The sequence below is a fragment of the Aotus nancymaae genome, unplaced genomic scaffold (assembly GCF_030222135.1).
Source record: "Aotus nancymaae isolate 86718 unplaced genomic scaffold, 86718_ANA_hifiasm-v0.15.2.pri h1tg000058l, whole genome shotgun sequence".
In the NCBI taxonomy this organism is placed as follows: Eukaryota; Metazoa; Chordata; class Mammalia; order Primates; family Aotidae; genus Aotus; species Aotus nancymaae.
In genome coordinates this window covers 15,081,026-15,107,426 of record NW_026988472.1, presented here as the reverse complement: position 1 = coordinate 15,107,426, position 26,401 = coordinate 15,081,026, and the positions used below count along the sequence as shown (strand labels likewise).

At 42.8% G+C, this 26,401-nt stretch overlaps 1 protein-coding gene across 1 annotated transcript; it reads right to left on the bottom strand.

Annotated features, from left to right (window-relative positions):
* Window positions 1-388: 388 nt before the first annotated feature.
* Window positions 389-26,401, bottom strand: NDP (norrin cystine knot growth factor NDP). Its single transcript, XM_012448162.3, has 3 exons — window positions 25,938-26,401; window positions 11,146-11,526; window positions 389-1,670 (listed from the first exon to the last, which is right to left on the bottom strand). The coding sequence occupies exons 2-3, from the start codon at window positions 11,317-11,319 to the stop codon at window positions 1,443-1,445; spliced, it is 402 nt and encodes a 133-aa protein (XP_012303585.1). The 5' UTR covers window positions 11,320-11,526; window positions 25,938-26,401; the 3' UTR covers window positions 389-1,442.

The following is a 26,401-nucleotide window of genomic DNA, read 5'->3' as shown; positions in this document are numbered from 1 at the left end:
CTGAGTATTCTTGTAATGTTCCATAATATCATTGGATCCTGAGCACTGGACAGTCAAAACACAGAAAGATTGTGAACTATTTGTCCTTCTGCTGGCTCTTCCAACTTCACTTATCGGTATTTATTTTCTTCTGAGAAAAGTGAAGAGAATAAAAAGGCGGGGACTCCTCTGTTTCATTCCATAGCTTCTAAGGAAGCCAAAATCCATTCGATTTTGTGTTTATTCAATGGACTAAAATCTAAAACTCCCAGTCAAATTTAATAAGCTCCCAACACCTTGGTACATTGATTTCAAGAAATTCTCCCATCATGCATTCTGGAACCCCACTTCTCTCTATTTTTTGGACCCTTTTCCCACGTCATAGGAGATGCTCAAGTATCAAGTAGAAAAAAAATACTTATACAGTCAAAATTTTGAAGATACCCTCTTTTTATTTCAAAACATGGGAACAACTCAAAATTTGAGCCTCCAGGACAAAAACACGTTTGAACCAAATGTTCAGAAGACAAGCCAGGCCACCATTTTGGCAACACGTTTCACATGGACAAGTGGATATTAGAGAATGATGCCCGCAACACGGCTAAAGCTATAACACACCCACAAATAGATTCATACTTGGTTGTCTAATTTGCATGCATGAGTATGGTGCATTCTCCATGCCACTAGTACATATATGCCTTTTCCAGAGTCAGTGCAGGATCCGTATTTGTGCAAGTCTTTGAAAGTCTGCTCCCTTACAGAATTTTACCATAATTTATATATCTGAGACAGCCTTCCTGTGACAAATCCTTTATGCCGCTTTTACTTCTGAAAAGTCATTTCTGAATAATAATTATAGCTGTCAAGAGTTCCAGGATCACATAAAAGAATCTGTTTGTTAGTTATTTAATGTCAGTTCTCTGGCTGTGAGTAAACCTAGCTAAACATATCCACATGCTTGGTGTCTGCAATTTGAAATCGGTAACCTTTAGCAGCAATGGCAACCTCAGACCAAAATGACAAGGTTAAAAAAAAAACTATCAACAATAACAGAAGATGTCCAAGAAAGAGCTGGGCTTTCCTACTTTCCAAAGTAAATTCTTCCCCAATATGCACCAAACATTGACAGCCTGACACGCTTGTGTACGAGGGCCCACTTTTTCCCACTAATGCTGAATTGTTGGAAATCCAAACAGCATTGAGAGCCAAGGGGGAAAATGCCTGAATCTGAAAAGGAACCAAAAGAAATTGTACCAGAGAAAAGAGATGGGAACTGCAAAGAAGTTCCCAGAGTATCTCTCTCAGTCAACAAGCACGTAGAGTCTTTATTACTAGACTATGCAGAGTCCCGGGAGAATTGTTGCATCCTTTTTTGCCTTAACTCTTTTCTTGCCGGTCATTCCCTGGCTGGTTGAACTGCCTGTACAGTTGTCCCATCCAGAAGCCACACACAGCAGCAGGCCTCAGGAACTGCATTCCTCGCAGTGACAGGAGAGGATATACCGGTAGGTGGCAGTGAGTCGCATGCCCCCTGAGCATCGCAGCCGCAACGCCTTCAGCTTGGAAGTCTGGGGCCGGCAGCAGTGACAGGAGGAACGGAAGGGTTGCTTGAGGACAGTGCTGAAGGACACCAAAGGCTCAGAGCGCGATGCCTGGCTGCAGTGCCCCTCGCACCTGGCCAGGAGCACCATCTGGAGAAAGAAGAGGAGGTGGTTACTCTCTGGGCAATGCCGAAACCTTAGTCTGGCAAAACAGCATCCTTTGAAAGACCCTCACACTCCTTGCCAATTCCTGCTAGATTAGACCAGTGGCTCAATGCATGTTGCATTTTTTTTTTATTGTACTTTAAGTTCTGGGGCACATGTGCAGATCTTGCAGGATAGTTGCATAGGTACACACATGCCATGGTGGTTTGCTGTCTCCATCCCCCCGTCACGTTCAGCCATTTTTCCCAGTGTTATCCCCCCACAACCTCCCTGCCCCAGCTGTCCTTCCCCTAGCCCCCACCCCCCAACATACCCCAGTGTGATGTTCCCCTCCCTGTGTCCATGTGTTCTCATTGCTCAACATCCGCCTATGAGTGAGAATATGTGGCGTTTGGTTTTCTGTTCTTGTGTCAGTTTGCTGAGAATGATAGTTTCCAACTTTATCTATGTCCCTACAAAGGACACAAACTCGTTTTTTATGGCTGCATAGTATTCCATGGTATATATGTGCCACATTCTCTTTGTCCAGTCTATCATTGATGGGCATTTGGGTTGGTTCCAGGTCTTTGCTATTGTAAACGGTGCTGCAATGAACATACGTGTGCATGTTTTTTTTAAAGTCAACACCCAGGCTGCATTCAGACCGATTGAATTAAAATTTTGGGTGATAAGGCCCAGGATGTCATGGTTTTCAAAGCTTCTTAGGTGATTTCTAAGTGTTCTGAGGGTTTCGAACCACTGAATGAGGCCCATCATTGTGATGTGCAAATAAAAATCAAAGAACAAAAGAAATTTCTCCTGACAGGTAATGGTCTACCACTGGCCAAATGCACTGCAATTCTAGCAGTAGCAAAATGCAGAAAGTCAATTCAAATTGAAACCAACAAGTAAATTAACATGACTACCAAAAAAAAAAAAAAGGAATTGATTTGTGCAGAAAATAGCTAAAGAATAGGAATATAGTTTCTGAAGAAGAAAATAGAATAGCCTGGGTGATGCTTGGGAAGAAATATTCTGGAAGCTGAAATTTGGGACAAGAGAATGAAGTAGAGACGGCACATTTGGGGCCCTGGAATCCTACTTCCGGGTTTATAAACTTTGTATATAATGAAGGAGCCTGGGATTTGTGTAATTTCTTCTGCATCTTCAGAGTCATTTGGGGCAAATATTAGGGTGTACCCATTCTGATGATCTCTATTTCCAAAGATTGAGCTGGAATAACAAGGGCTATGTGTTCTTTATAGTAGCTCTTAATCTGGCTTTAGCAAACAGATACCTTAAGAATCCGATGAAAACTACCAAAGTTATCCCCAGAAAAATGTACATAAGCACACACACAATTCACATTCAGCTTAAGAGGATGGACAAAAGGATCATTTATGCATCCCATACATAAATCCTGGTATCCTGGGAGTGGAAGTCATGGGTGGGTAGCGTGAGGCAGCTTGACTCATTAAGTTACACAATCCTAATATCAAGGTAGGAAGGGGAGTGGAGAACCTGAGATTATTGGTCCATGGTTATGTAAGAGGTTTTGCTTGGTGAATTTCATGTTAAGTGATGGTGAAAAAATTCCCCTGGGCCAAGTGTACTGTCTCATGCCTGTAATCCCAACACTTTGGAGCCCAAGGCAGGAAGATCACTTGAGCCCAGGGGTCTGAGACCAACCAGGGCAACATAGCAAGAATGTGTCTCTACAAAAAAATTAAAGGTTAGCCAGGCATAGTGATGTGCACCTATAGTCCCAGCTACTTTAGAGGCTGAGGCAGGAGGATCTCTTGAGCCAAGGAATTACAGGCTGCAAGCCACTACACTCCAGTGTGGGTGCCAGCGAGGCCCTGTCTCAAAAGAAAAGAAAGGAAAACTTTGTTCTACAATTCCAGAACCAACAGCAAGATCATAAAAAGCGAAACTGTTCAAATGAAAGATTAAAAGATACATATGTATGCATAAAACCTTTTGACATTTACCTTACAATATGGTAGGAATGATCAGTTATTATTAAAGACTCACCAGCTATTATCTCTGACACCATCCTGTAGGGCAGAATTAAACACCCAAGGTTTAAAGGAAGAAAATGGCCAGTCCATCTTTCCAAAAGGGAGGAAAGATGAATTCTGGTAATTATAGATTATTGGCATAGTTATCCGAGAATATACTGGGGCTAAATCCAACAATCACTTAGCAACCACCAAGGCAATATGAGATACTAGAAAAAAAACAGCAGGGCTTAGGGAAGAATCAGTTGGACTAGTCCAGTGAATTTATCTTCGCTGAAAGATCACAGAGACAGAGAAAACATCGCAGCTGCAAACTGTTTTGATTTTATTAAAGCTTTTGATTCTATCCTACCCGCTCTTCCTATTGACAGGCAAAATAAGCTATCACAAATTGTTCTGTTTGTTTGTTTTGTTTTTAGAGACAGAGTCTTGCTATGTTGCCCAGGCTGCAGTGCAGTGGTTACTCATAGGCATGATCATAGCACACTACAGCCTTAAACTCCTGGGCTCAAGGGATCCTCCTGCCTCAGCCTCCTGAGTAGCTGGGACTACAGGCATGCACCACTGTGCCCAGCTCTGAAACGGGTTTTGAGAGATTATGCCATAGGTCAGTAGCACACAGGCCAGTCCCTAGTTCCCACTCCCATTTCTCTAATGACAGAGAGAGAGTCCAAGATCTTCCCTAGTCTGTTCTCCTGCCATCTGCCCATTTGTGTGGGAAGAGCTGCTTGACACCTCACCTTGGAGTAGTGTTAAACTTGCTAATCTCTGATCTAGATCATCTACTAGGTCCGTTAAGCAGTTATTCGAAGGGTCACCCTCCATAATGGAATCTTTAAAGGTGCAGTTTCAGTCTGGGTGGACAAAGTAAATCCGTGCCAACAAACTTAATTCAAAACGGCCAACGACGATATGGAGCATGACATCCAAATGATATACATCCAGGTGAACCAAACGGAAACCTAACTGACTGGGCCGTTAGCACTGTACATAAAATGACCAAGTCAACAGCATAGGGCCATTTGTAAATGAGCTAATCTGACTGCAATTTCACTAAAAGTTTTCAGGATGTCCAGCTCCACCTCCAGCCCACTCTGAAGGACAAGAATCCCAGGCACTGAAGGACGTGGGGCCACCTCCAATGGGCTGGACCCCTCTTCCTCAGGAGCTGGACTTTTATGCAAGAAGAATGCACAGATATGTACAAGAAATGCCTTCAGAACAAAATCCAAAATCTTGAAGAGGAGTCAAGGCCCTTGGTGACCGAGGTTTCACATGTATTTCCGGTCTTAGAACCGTTCTCATCACTCTACTAACCCGCTCCCTCCTCCAATCAAACTCAACTACTTAGGAGTCCAAGAAAGTGCCCTGAATTCTCCTGCCCCTTGCCTTTGCTTATGTCTTCTGTCTCCCAAGAATGTCCTTTCCACTTTGCTCTGCCTAACAAAATCCCACCTATCTATTCTCTGTAGCCAAATTCAACTGTCCCTTCCTGGAAGAAAAGACTACGAAGCAACTATTGGACCCTTGGTGTTCTCAACATTCACACACACACACACACACACACACACACACACACACACTCCTAGATGGAAATCTATCTCTGTTTTGTGTGTTGAAGTGGTAAAGCAGAAGTCTGAAAGATAAGATCCTTAAGGGATGGAAAGAACCGTCTACTTTCCTGGTTTACTCTCAATAGTTCACATTTTAGCCTCTGCCATGCCTTACCTGTGTTTCAGCACTTGATGAGCGTTTCCTGATCTCTTCCAGATCAGAGGTTCTCAGACTGGAATGTGCACATGAATCATCTAGGATCTTGTTAAAAGGCAAGTTCTGATTGAGCAGTTCTGGGCTGCAGCCTGAGACTCTTCATTTCTCATCAGATTCTAGCTGATGTCAGTCTTATTGAGCTGATACCCACACTTTGAGTAGCAGTTCTCTGGACCCACTCAAGTCTGAGGGCTCTGCTCTAGATGGATCACCAGATAACCATCATTTCACTAATAAGAACATTTATTGGGCACTTACAATGTGAGTTATTTTATCCTTATAACAATCCTACAGGAAAGTACTGTTACTATCTATGCTATTATGACAGATAAGGAACTCAAGCTTTAGAGAGCCTGTTAACTTGCCCAAATTCACATAGGTGGTAAAATGCAGAGCTGGAATCAAACCAAGGTCTATCTGAAACCAAACCCCTGACCTAAACCACTAGAATACCTGCCTCCTGATAATTTGTTTTCCTGAGGCATGAGCCAACTCACACCTTTCCTTATCTACATTGATTTGCCTCAGAAACCGCTGACCATATCCATAGACATACAAGTCAAACCTTTTCTTGTGGGCTTCTTGGGATATTAACTTCACCACCCCCAAGCTTATGCAGAGCTGAATCTTCCAAGAGCCTTGACTGACCAGATGTCATCATTAGCATCAGAATAAAGATCCCCCTGTCACATCCTAGAGCAGCGTTTTTGCGATTTTACTCCAGCAGAGTGGAAACATATTTTGCCTTTTTTGCAGCAGTGAACGCTGCACCCTTATTTCCATGATAGCTCTTGAAGCATCCCCTCTCTCCTCAGGAACAAGATTCACGCATGTTTCTTCTCCCATCCTTTCCCCTGGGCAGCCTCAATAACTCAGCTCATTTCAGGGACCCACATCAACCTCCAAAAGATCTGTGCCAGGCTGAGGGCACCAAAAAAATTCCAACCAGGGAACAAAGCAGCAGAGAGATGGTGAGGGCTTTGAAAGGGTGGATGGGAACTCAGCTCACTCCAGCTAGAGTCTAGTCCCTTCACTCAGATCATGAATCAAACTGACACAAACTGGCCTTTGTGCACAGAGCACCTCTCCTCCCTTCTCCCCATTTGCTTGTAAGCATTATGAAGGCAAAACTTTTGTCTCTTTTTTCTTTCCACTTTAGAGTCTCCAGCACCGTCCACAGCACCTGCACATGGCAGGCACTCAGTATAAATTTGTTTCTTTTTAAAAACTCAAATTACGTCTCTCAAGCCGCCAATTGTATTATAAACACACTATTCCTGACTCCCTGCATTTCTGCTATCACACCATGAGCTTGGTGGGTAGCAGTGGAAGATGACTTGGAGGTCCCATTAGGAAGCTGTTAGGACTCAGTGCTTAGCATACCAGGTCCTTTTTCCTAGGTTTTGTCTCCCAAAGCTCTTTTCCTTATCCTTTGTTGTTGCCCTTCTGAGTCCCAACCTGCTCCTGTGGCCCTCACCAGTTCAGACAATCATGCCCTGGTTCCACGCCCTGGCCTGGGGTCACCATCCCCCACTCCTCACCCAACTGAGACTTTCCAGATCTCCCTTGCCAATTTGCTTTCCCATCCTCCATTCCTGAAATCCCCTCCCTGGCCCAAGTCCAAAACTCATCCCCCTCCAGCGCCTGCTTCCTCCACTCACCTGGGAACGGAGGTTAGACAACATCGGGGCTGTTTCTCTTTTACTTCTATCCTCCCTGTTAGCACCCAGCACAGTGGCTTACATTGACTTTGCTCTTCTGCTGTACCCCGTGCTTAACAAGAACTACAATAAGGTTCATTTTCCTAATCCTTTAAGGCTATAGGAGATCCCAGCAGTTATTGAGGTCTCAGTAGTGACTGAAATAGAAAATTCAGTCTAAACACCTGCTTAGTTTATAACTTCATCATCAGGGTCATAATATCGTCTATTAGATGGCTATTATGTGCTGGACACTGCTGGATGCTTTACAAATCACCAACACCCATGCCCATACCCTCAGGTGGACCGCTCTATTTTGCATTGGAAGAAACTGAGGCACCAAAGATGGAAGTTACTAAACTTCCTCAAAGTCTCTCATTTGGCATGCCATGGGGCTGGAATTGAAAGCCAGGTCTCTCTCACTTCAAAGCCTGGCATGCCTCAGTTCTCAGAAAGATTCCCCCAGGCAGACTGTTTCCACTAACCACTGGTCTTTTGCCTGTTTGCTGTACAGCCTTGACTCCAAATTTTAGGGAAACCTGGTATCCCATTAAGATTATAAATGAACCTGCTACTCCCAGGATCTTTTGTCCCTAATCCCAGGAGGTGCCACCACTTAAAACCACCAGGCACATCCTAATCTGTGGTCATGCTGTCTTCCTTGGTGGGCCACTGTGGCCAGTCTTTTCTACCTGACTCCCTCTCAGTCCTTTCCTGAATTGCTAGGAGATGGGTGGCAGGGACCCAGGACTGGCCAGCTGCAAGTTCAGGGCTGGGATGAACAGTCCGATTGAAAGCTCCCAGAAAGGTTTCACTACTATTTATCTTTTTTAGAAAAATTGCTGAATATAAATTATTACTGCCAGAAGATCAGAAGTAGAGCCTGAACTTCTATGTGATGGTTTCTACATTCTTTTTTTTTTTTTGAGACAGAGTCTTGCTCTGTCGCTCAGGCTGGAGTGCAGTGGCACCATCTCGGCTCACTGCAACCTCCGCCTACTGGGTTCAAGTGATTCTCCTGCTTCAGCCTCCCGAGTAGCTGGGACTACAGGCACGTGCCACCATGCCCAGCTAATTTTTATATGTTTAGCCCAGGATGGTCTCAATCTCCTGACCTCATGATTTGCCCGTCTCAGCCTCCCAAAGTGCTGGGATTACAGGCATGAGCCACCGTGCCCCATGGATGGTTCCTACATTCTACTTGTGTTCCTCCAATGTGAAGATCCAAGTAATAGGAAGATGAATGTTGTGAGGCAGACATTGCTACTCCCTGGCTATGTGATATCAAGCAATCTAATTATTTTAGGCTTCAGTTTTCCTTACCAGTAGAATGGGAATAATAACGCCTGCCATCACAGGTTTCTTGGCAATGATTAGTGTATATAGTATGAGGTGCCTGACACATATTAGGTGTTCAAGCAGGTACTCTCCCTCCCCTGGGCCTGGGTCACATTCTCCCCTTTTTCTGTCTTTACAAGGCCAATATTGGATAAATATGAGTCAGAAAGCATTAACAATTGGCAGGCAACACAGTGGGCACATTTTTAGTAAATAATGGCCCTTGAGCATGATGTCAAGGGAATTTTTTTTTTTTTTGAGATAGAGTCTTGCTCTGTTGCCCAGGCTGGAGTGCAGTGGTACAATCCCAGCTCACTGAAACCTCTGCCTCCCGGGTTCCAGCAATTCTCCTGCCTCAGCCTCCTGAGTAGCTGGAATTACAGGCATGCGCCACCATGCCCAGCTAGTTTTTGTATTTTTTTAGTAGAGATGGGGTTTCACCATGTTGGTCAGGCTGGTCTCAAACTCCTGACCTTGTGATCCACCCATCTTGCCTCCCAAAGTGCTGGGATTACAAGTGTGAGCCACCGGCCCTGGCAGAAAATTTTTAGAGAGCAAAAAAATCTACCCTAGTCTTTCTTTGTAAAAAGAAGCTGGGGTAGATTATTGTTGGCTCTTTTCTAAACACAGGCTAAATGTTTTATCCCAAGTCTCTAAACGCAAACAATTTCATTAAGTGAGACCCTTGAGAGAGAAGATCAGCCTGAGAATGTAAGAGTTAAGAATTACAGAACATTTCCAAATGAAAACAGTTTTGCTCCTGGATACATAGAGAAAAATCTAATCTAGAAAAGGTCTGGGTAGTTGAGATTTTGCCAAGCATATTTTATGGCCAGGGAAGAAAGGTTTATAATTGCAAGCACCATTTACATAAAACTATTGCTATATTTGGGATGTTTGAAAACAGATTGTTCCCATGAAATTACAAACATTTCTCCTACTATCACAATTTTGCGCTGTTATTTGCCATGGCATTCTAGAAGAAACAAAGGTGAACGACAGTACACTAAAGTCTGTTTCTAAGACTCATGCTCAAGCACTGTGAATTTCTTCGGTTTGAGTTCGTGATGTCTCGTCTTTGACCTTCGCTAGATCAACGTGATTGTTGCCAAGGTCCTCCTCCGTCATTTAGTCCAATCTTTCCAGATTGTTTTCCAGTTTTTATAGATGCTCCTATTTCTTTGTTCCTTTCTATCATCATAGTGACACTTTCTTTGAAATAATTTTCATTCCTTTTTTTAAAAAAAAAGAATCATGATTATGGAGGGCAATTCAATAGTGAAAGAAATTATCCATGGAATAAAATCACTAAATATTAGTGCTGTCTGTTTCTGAAGGAGGAGGGACAGAGAAGCTAACAATTGCGGCAGTTTACCTTATGTGGGCCCACAATTTCTGAGCAATCACACTTGTAAAAGCACTTTTCATGGTTTTTCTCAATTCGTTTTAGTTTTCTTTTCCTAAGAAGGAATTGTGGCCCTGCAAAAATTTAGGTTCCTCTATTTATTCCTTTTTTTTTTTTCGGTTCTACAAACATAAATAAGAGCCAGAAAGTTTTTATTAAGTGGAAAATCTCAATTTTTTCCCACAGTCATAGATCTTATTAATATAATGGTTAAAATGATTTAACCCGAATTCTGATCCCCCTAAACTAAAATGAATCATCATCACTGAGCTATCATTAAGAAATTAATGGAAATTTTCAAGGCATACATACAAAAGTCATAATGTTTTGAATGGAGAGTGGAGGGATTGACTTAGATGGTCTTAATTCTAGTGATTGATACTATAAAAATTCTTAAATATGCTGGTAATTTCAAAAACTACTTGCCACACGAGAATGTTTAAGTGATTTTCGTCTCAAAACTAAAAGTCAAAATCTCTGAGGCTGAGCTAACCAAATTCATATTTACCAAGTGTGGACGAATTTCATTCATGTGCCTGTTTAGGGACAGGGACAGTTGTGAGATCTCCTGTGTTCCACCCTGCCTCTCCCTTCTGGGTGGTCTACGTGGCTGGCCATTCTTGGTGGCCTTTTAAGCATGATATTCCTTTGCACACCACTGAGGCACAGACTGCCTCTGCAAGAAACACGCATCCTTTTCCAAACAAGAACGATTTGGATGAATGATGTAAAAATGATAAATGATCATATTGCCCCTTATCTTTTGAAATCATTTTAACAGAAATGTAGCACCTAAAGAGAGGCTCAGAACACAAAGCCAATTATTTCCCCAAGTCTTTAAAAAGCCCTCCAAGAAGTATGTTCCACTGGTCAGTCACATTCTTTGCATTCTCTTCCTCTGTATCGATGACAGAGGTAGAGAGTTACAACTTGTAAACTCCATTTTTCTTTTTTGGAAAAGCACGCTACCACTCAAACGTCACAGCCAGGGGCAAAAGACGCCTCTCCCACCGGATGGGTGTGCACATGATTGATTAGGCAGCTTTACTGACAATAGTGCAAAGCGTGGGGGGAAATCCTAAAAGCCTAATTCTCGCACAAGCCCTGCAGGCCAGCCACACCACTTACGTTTGGGCTATGATCATAGTTCTCCATCCCCTGACAAAAAAAAAATATATATATATATATATATGGCTTCTCACCTGTTTCTGAGGGAAATGCTCCCCTCACAGAGACCTTGGTCTTACCTTGGAGCTACACTTGTACAATGGGTGACTGATAGAATCGACATAGTGGTGCCTCATGCAGCGTCGAGGGTCCGAGTCCATGATGAACGAGCTGTCCATTTTACTGTCTGTATCTCCCATTATCACCAGCAGGGAGAGCATAGAAAAGGATGCAGCTAGTACATGTTTTCTCATTGTTGTAAGGAAAATCTTCTCCAGAAGAACAGCAGAGGGAGGCAGAGGACAAAAAATTGGAAATGCCTTCACCTCCTAGGATCCAGTCCCTTTCAAGGAAAGGGCAGGATCGGGCTGAAGCTTTCTGGTTGTCATTGTCCTTTATCTGCCGGAGTTTTGTCTTACTCTTTGCACTTGCAATCCATCATCACAGTATCTGCTGCACAGCTGGAATGAAAACAGAAATGATTTTCCCCAGAATTATTTACCCAGAACCACTAATGGAACCCAGGAGGTATTAAGTAGAATTTTTCCATGTTATTTTGAGAGGAGAATATTGGTTTCTAGAGTGTCATTAGCAAAAGCTGTCATCCATTCCACCCCAACTCCCATAGCTTATGCTACATATTTATAACCATTTGGAGGTGGACACAATGGTTTAATGGAAGCACATGTTGACTTTAATTACTGAAGCCCATGTTCCTAGGGGCAAGAATAGTTTGAACCCTTGTTAAAGATTAAACATGTTGTTCTGGCAGCAACATAACTGAATTGGGTGGTCTCATCTTTGCCCTTGGTTGGTGGGGGTAGGAGGGTCTATTCAGGTTCTCAGTGAGCTTTGGTGTCAATGTCAGCTTACAGGGCTACAGAAGAGGCAGGTCAGTGCTAATGAACACAAGCCATGTCCTACAGGGAAGCACATTTTCCATTTCCAAGTCCGTACTCACCCACACACCTAATTTTCCACTTCTGTGCTCTAGGCTCATCCTGTTTTTGTTTTAAACCCCATGCCACCCAGCGCTGATGACAAACTGCATCTGAAATACACATCATGCTAACTGGCCTCCGGCACGGTTAAAGTATCGCATGTGTATCTGCCAACAGAGTCACATTTCTGCACAGCCTCCGTAGCCTGGGCACGTGGTGTAATTTGAAAAAGAAAACAGTTGTTGGAACAGACTTACCATTAAAATAGGATCGTATCATACCAGTTTTTCTGTAATTTGCTTTGTTCTTTTGACCATACCTCTTGGACAAAAGACTAGGGTCCAGAGATCGCTCCAGGTTACCTCACTAACTCCCCAGGCATGGCCAACACTGGTGCTTTCTTCTTCTTTTTTTTTTAATCACAACAGAAGACAGAGAGTGTCAAAAATATTTTCAAACATTTAGGAAAATTGGGAGGGCCTGATATGACATCCAAAACAAAAGGAACATGATAATTGAAGCTTCAGGAAACTTTTCAAAGGTATTTCAAATAAAAGTTCAATCATTTTGCTCATAGGCAACATCTTCCTTAACTTCCTACTCATGAACAGTCTGAGTAAACAGGGCAAAGTGTTGATAAAATCAACATAAGGAGTTCAAGTTGGTATATGCCAATTCATTTTGCACTAGTAGAATGGTGTCAGACCCATTTACTCTCAACTTGCTGTCTTGGAAGTGTGAGGCAGGGGATTCTAAGAGGAAAGTGGTGTGTGAGAAAGGGCCGTTTCAGAGCAGAGAATCCCTGGCAATAGCAAAGCCTCAGCACATGTCTGAGGGAAGCCCTATAAATTGCAGGGAGGGCAAAGACCAGTAATGAGGAGACCCACCTGAACATGAGTCCCGGTACTGCCATTAATTAGCTGCGGAAACCTTACACAAGTCATTCAACCTCCTCTAGCCCAAGTTTCCTCATCTGTAGAGTGAAGGAGCTGACAGAGATGGCATCTGCTGTCCCTTCGTGTTCTAAAATGCCACCACTTGATAACTATGGATTCAGTTACTATCATCTCCATATGCGAACAGTGAGCCCAAAGTTGAGGAGATCATATTGCAATACAACTTTGCACCACTTTATGTTCATGCTAATAGCAACATCTCATTGAAATGAATCAAACCTGTGCCCAAAGTTTCAAATCAGCAAAGGACTCAGAAGAGCATGTTTATTTTCTTTTCATCTGCATAATCTAGGTTTTCCTATACACGTTACCCTGAAAATTGCCAAGACATCAGCTCAAAGAGCCAGAACTTTCTTGGGGTCCACGTTCAGAGGATGAAATATTACTGACCATTTCCCGAGTTTCAGTATGACTAAATTATCCCAAATGGTTATCTGTCTCTTTGAAGCCTTAATTAGTGTCCGGAAGAGAATTGATTAGATTTCTCCTTTCTCTGCTTCGGTCTACAGATATTTCCCCCAGCAGTCAATGGCAAAAGGATGAAGAGAGAAGCAGACATTCCAGTCCTGGCCCTCCTTCTGCACTGCCAGCAACTTCTCTTCAGAGCCATGGCCAGGAAGTATGGTTAAATGAGCAAAGCAAATTAAAGAAAAACATGTATAGCATGATGGCAAAAACAAGCTACATCAATAACAAAACCCTACGTATATGTATGCATGGTTGTATTTATTGGCATTTCCACTTTCTCCACAGAAAAGAGAAATATAAAGGACCCTTAAACATAGAAGAAAATTTAAGAGAATAAAATTCTTATTTAAGAGAATGAAAATTAAAGTACTTTGAAATACATTGTTCAATCAATCAGATTTACAAAGATTCCAAAGTCCGATCATGCACCCTATTGGCAAGGCTGTGGGAAAACAAGCCGATTTTGGAGAAAGTTCAGTATAAATTGGTCCAAGCTCTGGAGAGGACAATTTGGCAATACCTTTGAAAAATGCAAATGTATATAATTTGGACCCAGCAATTCCACTTCTGTGAATTATCCTACATGTGAAATCACATGAGCACATGGCTGAAACAGCATAAAATTGGAAACAGCAATGAATATCCATTAATAGGGAACTGGGTAATTGTATTCTAAAATATTCACACAACAATATACTAACCAACTGTATTTGGAAGGATGCAGAAATTCTACGTACTGATTTGTGTTAAAATGGGGAGAGATAAAAACATATATTTGTATAGAGAAGCTCTGAAAGGATACCCAAGAAACTAATAAAATTAGTTACCTATGGTAGTTGAGGGACAGGCATGAGAAAAAGACTTCTCACCATATATCTTTTTGTATTTTTAGACTGGAACTTGCAGATATATACTGTATTTAAAATTTCATTAAAAAAATAAAGCTTTCTCTTTTAAAAGCTCAGCCTATATCTGATAACCAAGTTAATGGATGTTTACTGTTTGTGCCAGTTTGAGTATTTAAAAAATATTATATTTTTATTTCTTATAATTATGGGAAGACATGCTAGTCTCTTAGTAAAATACTCTTCCAGGACGAACAGATAGCACACTACTGCCACCTAGTAGCACCATCCTGAATTGCAAGCACAGTTCAAAAATTTTTCCTAAAAGTGAGTAAAAAACTTTACAAGCAGATATTATGAAATTTACACAGATAAATAGATAATGTCACATATAATGTAACTTGATCATCTGGCTTTCTTTTTAGAGATGATGAGCTGAGCCCAGAAGTAATATTAAAGAATAAAAGAGTGACAGGAAATGTTGCTTTACCATTCATTCTAAGAAATAGATTTTTCATTTCAACACTTTCAGAAAACCTGATAGTTGTTGTCCAGTTTTTATCTTAAACTCTGAAATAAGAATGTAAGCAACAATGTAAATACACCACAAAACTCACAGACCCCTCGAAACCAAAAGGTAAGATTCTTGAAACATAACTGCGATTTCTTTTTCTTCTTTTGCCCTAAGCAATTGAATTGAATGAACCAACGCTGTTGCGTTAAAGAAGAAATAAAAATACAGCTCAGGAAAAGAGCAACGCTAAGTCAAGTTGTCAACATGGTGTTGCTCAGGATGTGCATAGGTGAGAATGTGCAAAGTATGGGAGTGGGAGGAAGACCTCACAAAGGAAAATCAGGAATTAAGAACATGTACACCACTGAGATCACCACTTTCTGGCAGCCTAGGTTATGTCTGCCTTGTAGCAGCTTCTGTTGTTTTCTCAAAACTAAATTAATTCCAGTTTGCCTTAATTTTTTAAGCCATGTGTCATAAAATCCAATGCTGCCTATGAAGACTTAGAACCTTGGCCCAGGCAATAATGGATTGAACAAGAGAATGACTCTCTTGCTGAACTCAGTAGCCCTGTGGCCAGTCTATGCTCTGGATACATCTCTGAGACATGAACTTGGCCGATGTACAGAGCCCACATTCTAATAGCTCCAATGTGGAGCCTCTGCCGGCAGGAGAGGCACGTAGGCTGGCGTGCCCGACTTTGGAACTACCTTCCAAATGATACCAGTGGAAAAGAACAACTGGTGCCCAGATTTCCCCACCTGTCATCCTCAGCGAAATAATATAGCAGAGCTTACTGCGGGCCCAGCCTCCTGGGTGAGAGATGGTGTTGTGCCCACAGATCAGCTCACTCTTGGGCTGACCTTCTGGTTGGCAGAGGGTAAAGTGCTGGTTTCACACAAGTTGGCTCAGCAACAGGCTAAGACAAGTGGCATGTGACAAGAATGGCCTTATTCTTGCCTTGCTTGCCAGGCACAGGAGGGTGGTGCTTCAGTATCCCTATTTTCCCCCCTGGGCTGTTTTCAATACTAATATATACTGATATTCCCTCCTGTGGCTTTTTTCAACAAGTATTTTTTAATGTGTATTTATTGAGCACCTACTATGTGTCTCCTTTTGCTCTATCAGATAAGAGACAGGGTCAGGGGAAAAATACAGGTCCTATCCTAGATCCCTCTTCTAGCTTACTGCATCTGCAGGCAAAGAGTCTTGGCCTGTTGTTTTCCTGGATAATTTTTTAGACACATTGTTAAGCTCCCTGAACATCTAATTTGTATCCAATATTCATTCCTTCATTGCTAAGAAGATGGAGTTAAGCAGATAAAATATAATGACCTTGGAATGGAGTCAGTATATCAGCCAGAATTATTTGATATTTATTGTAACTTTTAAAAAAATAGGATATGAAGCATAAACAAAGTAAAGATGGTAGAACATAGAGCCTCTATCAAAGAAACTGCAAAAAAATAAAAGATTTATAAGTGGAACAACGGGTGCTAGATAACCCTAGATAAAACTTCATACAGTACTAGGATCAGAAAAGCAAGAAATCCAAGGTCTAATTCAGAAAGTGCGAAGTGCTAAATAGCCCCTTCCCAGGAACTCAAAGGATTCCAATTGGATCTAGTCAACCAGATGCCTTGGAGAATAAGTCAAATGCCTCTTCCCAAGGCACTTAATTTATAAACTGTAAACAGCATGTTGGATTTTATAAAGCATCCTGTGCGCTCAATGAATGGTTTTTAATACTCCTATCTGGCAGCACATCAGTAGCAGCCAAGGAGCCAAGCCTGGGCTGACCCAGAGGCAGCGGCACTGACTGCAAACTCTGCTAGGCCCCCAGCCTGCGAACTCCAGGTATCTCCGAGGATGGGCAGGCACAAGGTCGGTGGGGAGGAAGCAGTTCTTGCCCCTTTCATCTCAGACATAGACGCATTTCATGTGTCTATTCTACAGTGCAAGGGTGGTGGGGGGTGAGGAAATAAAGGAAGCAGTAACTACCCCCAGAGTGCTACCTTAGGAGAAAGAAGACAACATCCTTGTGATTAAACAATAGTCCTCCAGTCTGTGATAGGACTCTGTTCTCCCAACCTGCACTGCTAGCCAAGTGTGGCCAAGGTCAGCAGTGGGGGTGATGGAGGAAGAAAAGAGATGGGAGAAACAAAAGGAATGGAGGAATATGGCCAGGGAAAGAGGCAATGAATTACAATCCTGGGGTAAAGAGGAGTGCTAAACTGAAGGACCAGAAATATAAATAATTTGGAGGGTGGGGAGAGGAGCCAACTGTCAAGTGCCCCCACCATGTGTATGTCCTTGGCTTGGGTAGTTATACTGTCTGAGGAGGGACTGGAGTGGGAGGATGCGACCTTGAGCCTGACTGAAGTTTAAAATTCTGATTATCTTTTTCAGGCATTGTCAGGAACACCAGAAAAACATCTCGTTGTATCCAAACTCTCACTTAACTAACAGCTTTCATCTTTTCCTCCCTAGACCCATCGTTTGTCTATGTTGTTAGTGTCCCGTGTCCCAGTGCTGATTTGTCAGAAATGGGATAACAATTTCACTGTATTCTGAAACCTACAGAGCATTCCACTGTCTCCTGATCTGGTGTAAGGATGGCTGATCTGAAGATCCTCAAGCCCTGAGTTCCACCCTCCCTTCATTGGCTGTGTGATCTCAAGCAAGTCACTTGCCTTTTCTAGGGCTCAGTTTTCTCATTTGCAAAATGAACAGACTGGTCTAGGTGCTTTTATGTTTCTATTCATTTCTAACAGTCTCTAACTCTACCCAAGCTTCTTAGAGTACAACCCCTGCCTTGGGGCTACATATTCCCAAAGCAATCCTACAAAAAGAGTTCCCTTCTTACTCAAGGAGTTAATGACTGTAGAAAAGTTTTAAGGTGGTGCCTGAACCAATACTGAAGCCCAAGCTGTAAGTATTGGCCCCTTAATGAGGCTATACTGGTGGCCTGAAATAAAAAAAGCCATTAATAACCATTTGATTGAGTGTTTGCAATGTACTAGTTTATAAATTAATAATATCCTCTTAATAATAGGAAGTGGGCCGGGTGCAGTGGCTCATGCATGTAATCCCACCACTTTAGAAGGCAGTGTTGGGAGGATCACTTAAGCCCAGGAGTTCAAGACCATCCTGGGTAACATAGAGAGACTTCATCTCTACAAAAATAATGAATAATATTAGCCAGGCATGGTGGTACATGCTTGTGGTCCCAGCTACTTGGGAGGTCGAGGTGAGAGGTTTGCCTGAGCATAGGAGGTCGAGCCTGCCGTGAGCTGTGATCGCATCATTGCACTCCAGCCTGGGCATCAGAGTAAGATCTGTCTCAAAAAAAAGTTAACAATAATAATAATTATTATTATCTGAAGTGGTTAGTGAGGATATTTAACCAGTTACTATTTCTCTTACAGCTGTCTTAAAATTTGTGGGATTTCTGTCCAGTATCCACCAAAGCATAAATGGGGAGAGAAGAAAGGCTAATAATAGTCAACCATGCTAGAATTAGACTTCTTGCATTTGATAATGACAATATAGGCTGAGTTCCACCTTCTTGAACCTTTCTTTTGAAAGACGCTTATTCCTTAACTGAGCTTGAGCCACAGATCCTCGTGCCCTAATGGGACAATCTGTGATACTCTGGTTCAGGATAGAAGAGAAAGATTGATTCGAAAACTTTTCTTCTCTGCAGATGTAGAATCAGTAAAGTCTTGGTAGTCGAGAGGAAGGCACGCTACTTGGTAAAGTATCTACTACAGAACTTCTCCGCTAGGGGAGGTACATTCCAGAAGCCCTGGGCTGCGACCTAAGTCTAAAAGAGTTGACCACTGGGTATGGCACTTCGATCCTGTGCTGCGTATCTGTGGGCTTCTATGGCAACAGATACTCAGCAAAGACTCATTCTGAATAATGGAAAGACTCATTCTGAGTTTTTAACAGTTGACATAACTAACTGACTTTTAGAATACAAATCTTGCATAAATTGGAAAGACCAGGTCAGGTTACCCAAGTGGCAAGAAGTATTTTTCTGTTGAAGTCTTTTCCTCCAAGGATTTGATTATTTCTGTAAATCTAGCTACCCAACTAAAAGCTGTTACTGAGATTGGGATGGGCTGTCAGAAAATGCTTAGAGGTGGCCTTTCTATAGTGCCACAAATCAACAGTAGCCCTAAACACGGAGTCCCCTTCTATCCTTTCATCAATGGGGAGTTAAAGTAGGGAGACAGCAGGTCATGGGAGAAGTAACAAAAGAAGAGGAGGAAGGATTCATTTTGATGTTCGAAATCTGCCGTTGCCCTTTCCATTTTTTCAAATAGCACAATTTCAGTCGGGGAAGGGATCCCTTCATTTCACCCACTCCCTCCCAGGAAGGGGATTTTGTATGAGGAATGAGACACACTACTGCATAAGACCCTTTGGAAAGAAAATAGAAGAGTTCTGAGACACCCAACTCAGAGGATTCAGTCCTGCCAAAATGCGTGAATGTACATTCTCCCTGTGGAAAAGAAAAGGTGACCAGGTGTTCTGGGGACACTTGTGCTGAAATAACTAAACACTTGTTCTGCTGCTGGACTGCTGGCTGTGGTATGGCCTCAGGAGAAGAGAAGTGACCAGTGTTAGCTCAGGGTACAGGCTCCTTTTTACCCTAGAGCCAAATGAGTATGTTGGCTTTTCTTCAAAGAGTGCAGCAAAGTGTTTCCAAAGCTGCGTTTGAACCTCCTCACCCGCAACAACATTTTGGAATGGTGGGTAGTGATCTCACCTAACAGCTGTAGAGCCCTTAGTAGTTAGGAATGGGGTATAAACAACAGGAACAACTCAGTCTTTCCATTCCCCATTCAATTTGCCTTTTCTGCCCAATGGTGGGATTTGAATACCGAATTCAATCCTGTTGTAACCCGGAACATCCTAGACTCAGACGTGTGTCAAAGGGGCAAGGTTACCATAAAAATCACATAAAAATATGTGTCCCTATATTGCTGATAACCTTGAACTCGTTGGGCTAGTGGTTTTCTCCTTGTCTTGCTTTGCTTAAACCATGCATGCTACGGCTATGTCTTTTGATTGCCATCTTGTCTGTAACAATACTATTCTGCTGCCTTTGGATTCCAAACCTCAAAAGAAAAATTTAAATTCTGAAAAGAAGTAATTTTCCATAATTTGGGGGGGAGTAAAATCACAGAAATGTAATGAGTCCTAAAATATCCTCTCAAGTTTTAAAGAGAAATTGGACTTTGATTAGGAATTGGATTGCTTTGATTCTTTACATCCATCGTAGTTTGTGGATGCAAATTATATTTGTACCCACATCATCAGGTACAAATGCGTATACCTACATTTTACTTCTAGTTGAAGATGGGGGAAGTTTTTTCACTTGAGAAGTTGACCTCCTTTTCAGGTAAAGACAGCAACTTCAAACGCCTTCCTGGGAGGGAGTGGGAGAAATGAAGGGATCCTTCCCTTTCTGAAATTGTGATATTTGAAAACATTGAAAGGGCAGCAGCAGATTTTGAACATCAAAAATAATCCTTCTCACTTCTCTTTTGTTACTTCTCCCATGACCTGCCCGCTCCCTGTTTTTATTCCCTACCGATGAAAGGATAGAAGAGGACTCCATATTTAAGGCTGTTCTTGGTTCATGGCACTGCAGAAAGGCCACCCTTGAGCATTTTCTGACAGCTCATCAACTTTCTTGAATGTCTTAACCTGTTGCCCTTTCATTTTTAAAGGATACAGCAATTGGTTGGATCATGGTTTAAAAGAAAAAGTTGGGATTGAGCCAGGTCTTGGAAGGGAGCAAATTGTCTGAAAAATTCTTAGCTTTTGTGGAAAAAAAAAACGAAAAGACAAAAACGTTATCTATTGCAAATCTTATACCCAGTTTAAAGCTGCTAGTCAACGTCTATGTCCAGATTGTGCCATGAGGGTGAAATGGACCCCAATTGGATGAATTCCTGATTATGAGCACTGGGGATATGTCACCAACTGAAGTTACCCATTCTTTGAATTTTCTGAGTCAGCATTCTTCCTAACAAGAAAGTAATTGTTTCAGATTGCAAACCCCATCCAGGATTTTATGTTCTGACTGTTGCAAATGGGTCTGGGGGTATGACTCTAGTGACATACCCTTGACCATCAGGCTCTGAGAATCTCCAATGAAGGGGACAGTAAACATGAATGGTGATAAGCAAATGACTGCCGGAGACACAAGAAAAAAGCTTTGCAGATGCGAGGGAAGCTGGCATCAGAAATAATGCCATCGGCACAATCTTCCTCAAAAACTCAACTGTGTGGGTGTGTGAATTTGCAGCATGCAACCTGCACAGCCAAGGGAGTACTGATTCCAGTTTCAGCCTCCCCTGCCCTGCTGCACACACATAAGGGTTTCGGAAGGATTTCCCACCCTTTGTTTTCTTCTGAAATCTAACACAGAAGTTCATGATTGCTGACCTGATGGGCGAGGAGTGGGTACTACCAGCTGGAACGTTGCCACTGGCAGGAGCAGACAAGAAAACAGGAATGCTCTTAATGTCCTCCCAAAGAAAACCTTTGATGGACAAAAGAGTGGTTGTATTTTTACCCTCTCCCTTCATGCTGCCAGGCGTCTTTAAATAGATCCTCTAGCCTAGGGACTTGTATGGAATAATTCATATTAAAACCCAAGAAGTGGTAGCGGAAGGGAGTTGGTTCTTTCTTTTCTTTCTTTCCCTTTCTTTCTTCCTTTTTTTCTTCTTGTCAGGCTAACAGGGAAAGACTCATTTTAATTCAGCTGCGTTAAATTCTTCCTTCTGGGTTCTTTAATGAACTTTAGCTAATTTGGAAAAGACGAGCAAAGCCCCCAGAAAAAGAAAAGGGATAGGAAACCACCTTGTAGCTTGCTCTTTAATACCTTTTGGTCCCAGGGACATTAGCAGCATCTTTTTAGGATGTCACAGGGAGGTTTACATTGAGGCTCTTAAATGGGAATCTCTAATTGGGAGGTCCACTTCCTTCCATTTGCAACTCATCAAGGAAACCGTTGTTCTGCTGTTAAGAGACACAGAAAAGAAAGAAAAAGCCCTCCCTATCTCCAAAGCTCCATGCATTTTTTAGCTCGGATCAACCCAGCATATATTTCTCCCCTCTTTCTTTCACCAAACGGGTTTTCTAAAGACATTCGGGTCTGTGCTAGCTGAATTAGAAGGCCTGTCTCTCTTTCTTTCTGTTTTGGGAGGGAGGGATGTGGGAAGGACAGACATGGAAAGGAGGCAGGGCAGGGCACTTCTCTCTCCCCCGAAACAGAGAATAACCACATTTCTCTTAATGTAGGCCGAAGTGCATCTAGGCATTCCCATAGCGCTCCCACCCCTAAGGCCTTTGCCGGAGATGTTCGGGTCACTGTGATGATATGTTTGTCCCTGCCAACCCGGTCACTCCAGCCCTGCTCTCGGCAGCCCAAAGGGCAGCTGAGCCATGTGGCTTCCCCGCTCTGTGAGTGGATTCAGGCTCAGGAGTACAAAAAGCCCCCCAATCCTATCAGCCCAGGCCGAGCTGGTGCCAAGAATGACATCCTGGGAATACTATGGAGATGGGGAGACCTCATGGGCTGCTCTCCCCGGATGGAACAGGACCCAAGCTGTCTGGAAAACAGACAGAGCAAAGAGCCAGCTGACAATGGAAAGAGCTCAGGCGAAGGGAAAAGGGGGCGGGCTGGGAGCGGTGGTGAGCAAAAGAAAAGAAAAGCCACATGCCACCCAGGAAGATTCCAGGACAGGCGGGAGGAGGTGGCGGAGGAAGGACTTGCAGGAAACAAGTACCCAGACATGGCACTGCCAGTCTAGCTGGATTCTTTTCTGAATTAGATTATGCGAAAGAAAGAGGGGAAATATATAGCCAGCCAGCTGTTCAAAGGCTTACAACCTTGCTTTTATTGTCCGGGTAAGTTGGTGAGGTGGGGCATCAGAGGAATTCCAAACATACCATCCCGGAGAAATTTTAATATGTTCCACAGTGTCATACACGAAGAGGAAATGACAGCTGATCACAGCCAGGGCAGGCCACAGAAACCCAGGCCCTGGAGCTCACCCGCCCTCTCACGGCCCTGCTTCCCCACTCTGCCTTAACATTTCTCAGTCTGTCCACCTGCCTTCCCATCCCCTGTGCTCCCACTGGCCGCCGGCCTAGTGAAGAAGGCCTGGGCAAAGCAGCAGTCACTGACTGTCATGGGAAGAGGTGAGGATGGGCTCGAAGGCCGCTGGCCAAGAAGCTGACGGCTGGCTAGGGTGAGTCAGGCACCCCAGGGAGTCACAGGCATTTGAATCCAACCATGGGGGATTATCTGCTAAGGACCAAGTCAAGGACCCTGGTGATACTGTTTTCAGGGTTTTTTCCCAGTAACCTAACCGCATGATAAAACACCATACTGGGTTATTTGAAAGCAACAGTGTGTGGCTATGATGGAGACCTGGGTTTGGGGCACAGTTTCCAGCAGCTTCCTCCCAGGGGCCTCTTGAATTTAGGCCAGGCCCAGAGGTCATTGGTTTTGATACTGGGAGTGAGACAAGTAAGTGGTGAGAGATAGTGACTGCATCTTCCTCCATGCATGTTTCTAAGTCAATGATTCATCAAGTGGCCCTGATGTTAGCTACTGAGTAGGTGACTCACACCCATCCCAATACAGACAGCATGTGGTCCTTTCCAAAGGGTGCTTGGGAGAGCAGAGAAAGGATAAACTACTCTCTTTTTCCAGGATTCTTCTACCCAGGCTGGAAAGATCTAGGCTGTGTTAGCTGTACAAATGACGTGTACCCAGGATCTGGTAAAAAAAAAAAAAAGGCCAAAGGGGAATCCCTTAATCATAAATGGAAAGAAAACCCACTGATGAGTGAGAATTATTTCAAATAAATCTGGAAACTGGTAGCTATTTTAAATAATTCTTTATAACAAGAAAGTCATTGCCCACTTTAATGCCTATTTCAGTTCCAAAATCTAACTAGAGATAGCATATGGACTAAGAATTAGAGTAGGAGATGATGTCTCATTCACCTTTGCATCCATCAGGACTAGCATAGAGAAAATGCTTAATAAATATTTATTTAAAAATTGATGGAGTAAATAATTATACAGAGAATAAATAGTACTTGAATTCTGAGTTCTTAAAATAAAGATTGCTGGCCACCATTGGTGGCTATAATTCCAGGAAACTCACCACAGTTTTCAAGGGCCCAGGAAAATAAATGAGTTGGAAATTGTTAAATGTATTGAAAAATGATTTATTTTTCCCCTGGCGGTGTCATTGGAACTTGAATTAAGATTGAAAACTCCACAGGCACATTTCCATCTGTGGGTGTCAGCTGCTTGGTACACAGTCGTAAGAAGGCCTCAGCCAGTTCTCCCGTTACCTGAACCAAATGTATTTTAAAATAAATGATGCAAAGCATTGCATTTTGTGTTCAAATACTCTCATGTAACGATCTGAATAATAGTTTAAGAAAATTGTTTTGATTCAGCTAAATGCTTTGCTAACAGCAGTAGTTTTTCTTTAAAAAATTACAATAAAATTTTATAGCAATGCAATCCATAGTGTCTTTTATGGCTTTCTTGAATAATGAATATCCCAAAGTTGCAAATTAACCCATCCCAATATCAGATTTTCATTCAATGATGCTTATTAGGCTAGTTATCAGAGAAAATCAGAAAAGTTTTGCATAAACTATGTCCCGATTTGCAATGAAAACTGGCAAACGGGACCTTAAAGTTTACCTGAATTAGCAAGAAGTGATGAGAAGAAAATAAGCAGATATTTGCATTTGGTTTAAACGCTCAGTTGAGAAACATTGTACAGTCCCCGCTGTGTTTGCTTGACGCCGACAGCAACCCCGCATTTCAGGCATCTCTATGCTTTCAAATGCACCTGGTATTTAATGCTATGTGTTGGGGTAATTTGCCAATGCCAGCTCCTTGTAATTAAAATACACTAATATTAGAAATGAAAAGAGACATGTTTCACAGCAGCCATATCTGTTATTAATGAGTTGCAAAGAACTGTACAAGGGACTCCCGTCTTGCCAAATAGCTTCCTTTTCCACACCTGAATCTCAGTAAAGATGGGAATCTGCTTCTCATGGAGGCTTATCTGGGCTAGTCTGTTACAATGAGCCTCCGTTACTGGGCGTTCTGAGTCATTAACATTCTGTACACAATCAAACTTCCCGTCCCCCAAGAGTTATGCCCAGGCCTCCTACAGTTCAATTGTTCATTTAAAGAGAGAACTTGTATTCCGAAGTTTGAAAGAACCCTCGGAATATTCCTCAGGTATCTGTAGCAGTCATTCCTACAGGTCCTGGTCCCTGTGCTGGTGGGAGCATCCTTTCCCAGTCACTCCTTGAACATCATGCTGCGGGGACGAGCTGATGACTAAAAATAACCCCCTGCAATAAGTCCAAGGCAAACAGCATGCATTTCCTCGGACTTTTTGCCCAATCAAGATCATACAGTAAATCCATCCTCATCTCCTCCCGGTGCTCCCGAATGCATCTATGGAAGCAAAGACCTGCACGTTGAAAGAAGAGTGCAAGAGAGCAGGATTCCTGCAAAGCGTGACACAGAAAGCTAGAAATAAATGTTGCCTATTGTTTGAAGTCATTCTGAGCACTCCGGCAGAGCCCTGGCAGGAGATCAGCAGCATACATAAGTAGTAATAAAAGTAAACAGTGCACTTTTAAACTCTCAGTCTTGCCTGCGTTAATAGTGCCCCCATTGTAAGTGGGATGAGGGTGCTGGGGAAGATACTGGGCTCCATGAATCCATGTTGGCAAGTTGCTGCTTCTCAGCCCCCCCTTCACCGGGTCAACTATAAGAACCATCGCAAAGTTACATCTAACTACGCAGAGAGTTTGAAAAGAAAACCTCTTTAAGTCAAACCAAAAGATATTTCCGAGCTTTTCTAGGAGGCTCCCTGCTCTGTCACAGACTTCAAAGACCCGTTCGTTTAAGAAACACAATGCTAGCATGCTACAGATTAATGCAAATTAAAGTAATGCAAATTTCAGTGGTATTTAAAGGCTGTCTCTTTGTCTGAGAGGAGGTTGAAATGCTCCGTTTGGAAAGAAGCGATTTCCTAGGCAAGCCGGCAGCGCTTGTTTTCCTGCTTACCTTAGGGGAACGCAGGGCTCCTTTCTTCTCAGACTTTTCTGAGAGCTAGAAAGAGGTCCTGTTACTTCCAAATGCTTTTGTTCTTCTGTCCCTCTGTCACATGGCTTGCCTTTTATATTTGCAACACACAAAAGTTAGGACTGTTGTTTAAGCGACACAGGGAGAGAGAGAGAGGGAGAGAGAGAGGGAGAGAGAGGGAGAGAGAGAGAGAGAATGTCAAATGGAAAAGTGCCATTGCAGTCATATATCAATCAGGCGTGCGGCCGCAGCAGCGCACTAGCAAATGGGAATGCCACGGAAATGTGAGGCGCTCGTTATCGGGGACTCAGCCGCTGCCCACCGCTCGGCTCCCTTCCACGGAGCATCTTACGATGGAACAGCGTAGCAGAACAAGGGCGAGGAAGTTTCTTTCTTCCTTTTTTTAATGGAATTATGGAAATAATAAAAGGCCAAATGAATATTCT

Bases quoted from the DNA above. Each gene is read 5' to 3' on its own strand.
- NDP (XM_012448162.3), bottom strand. From the start codon at position 11,319: ATGAGAAAACATGTACTAGCTGCATCCTTTTCTATGCTCTCCCTGCTG. The intron at 1,671-11,145 runs GTAAGACCAAGG...TTCTTTCTCCAG, and splicing joins TGTACAAGTGTAGCTCCAAG to ATGGTGCTCCTGGCCAGGTG.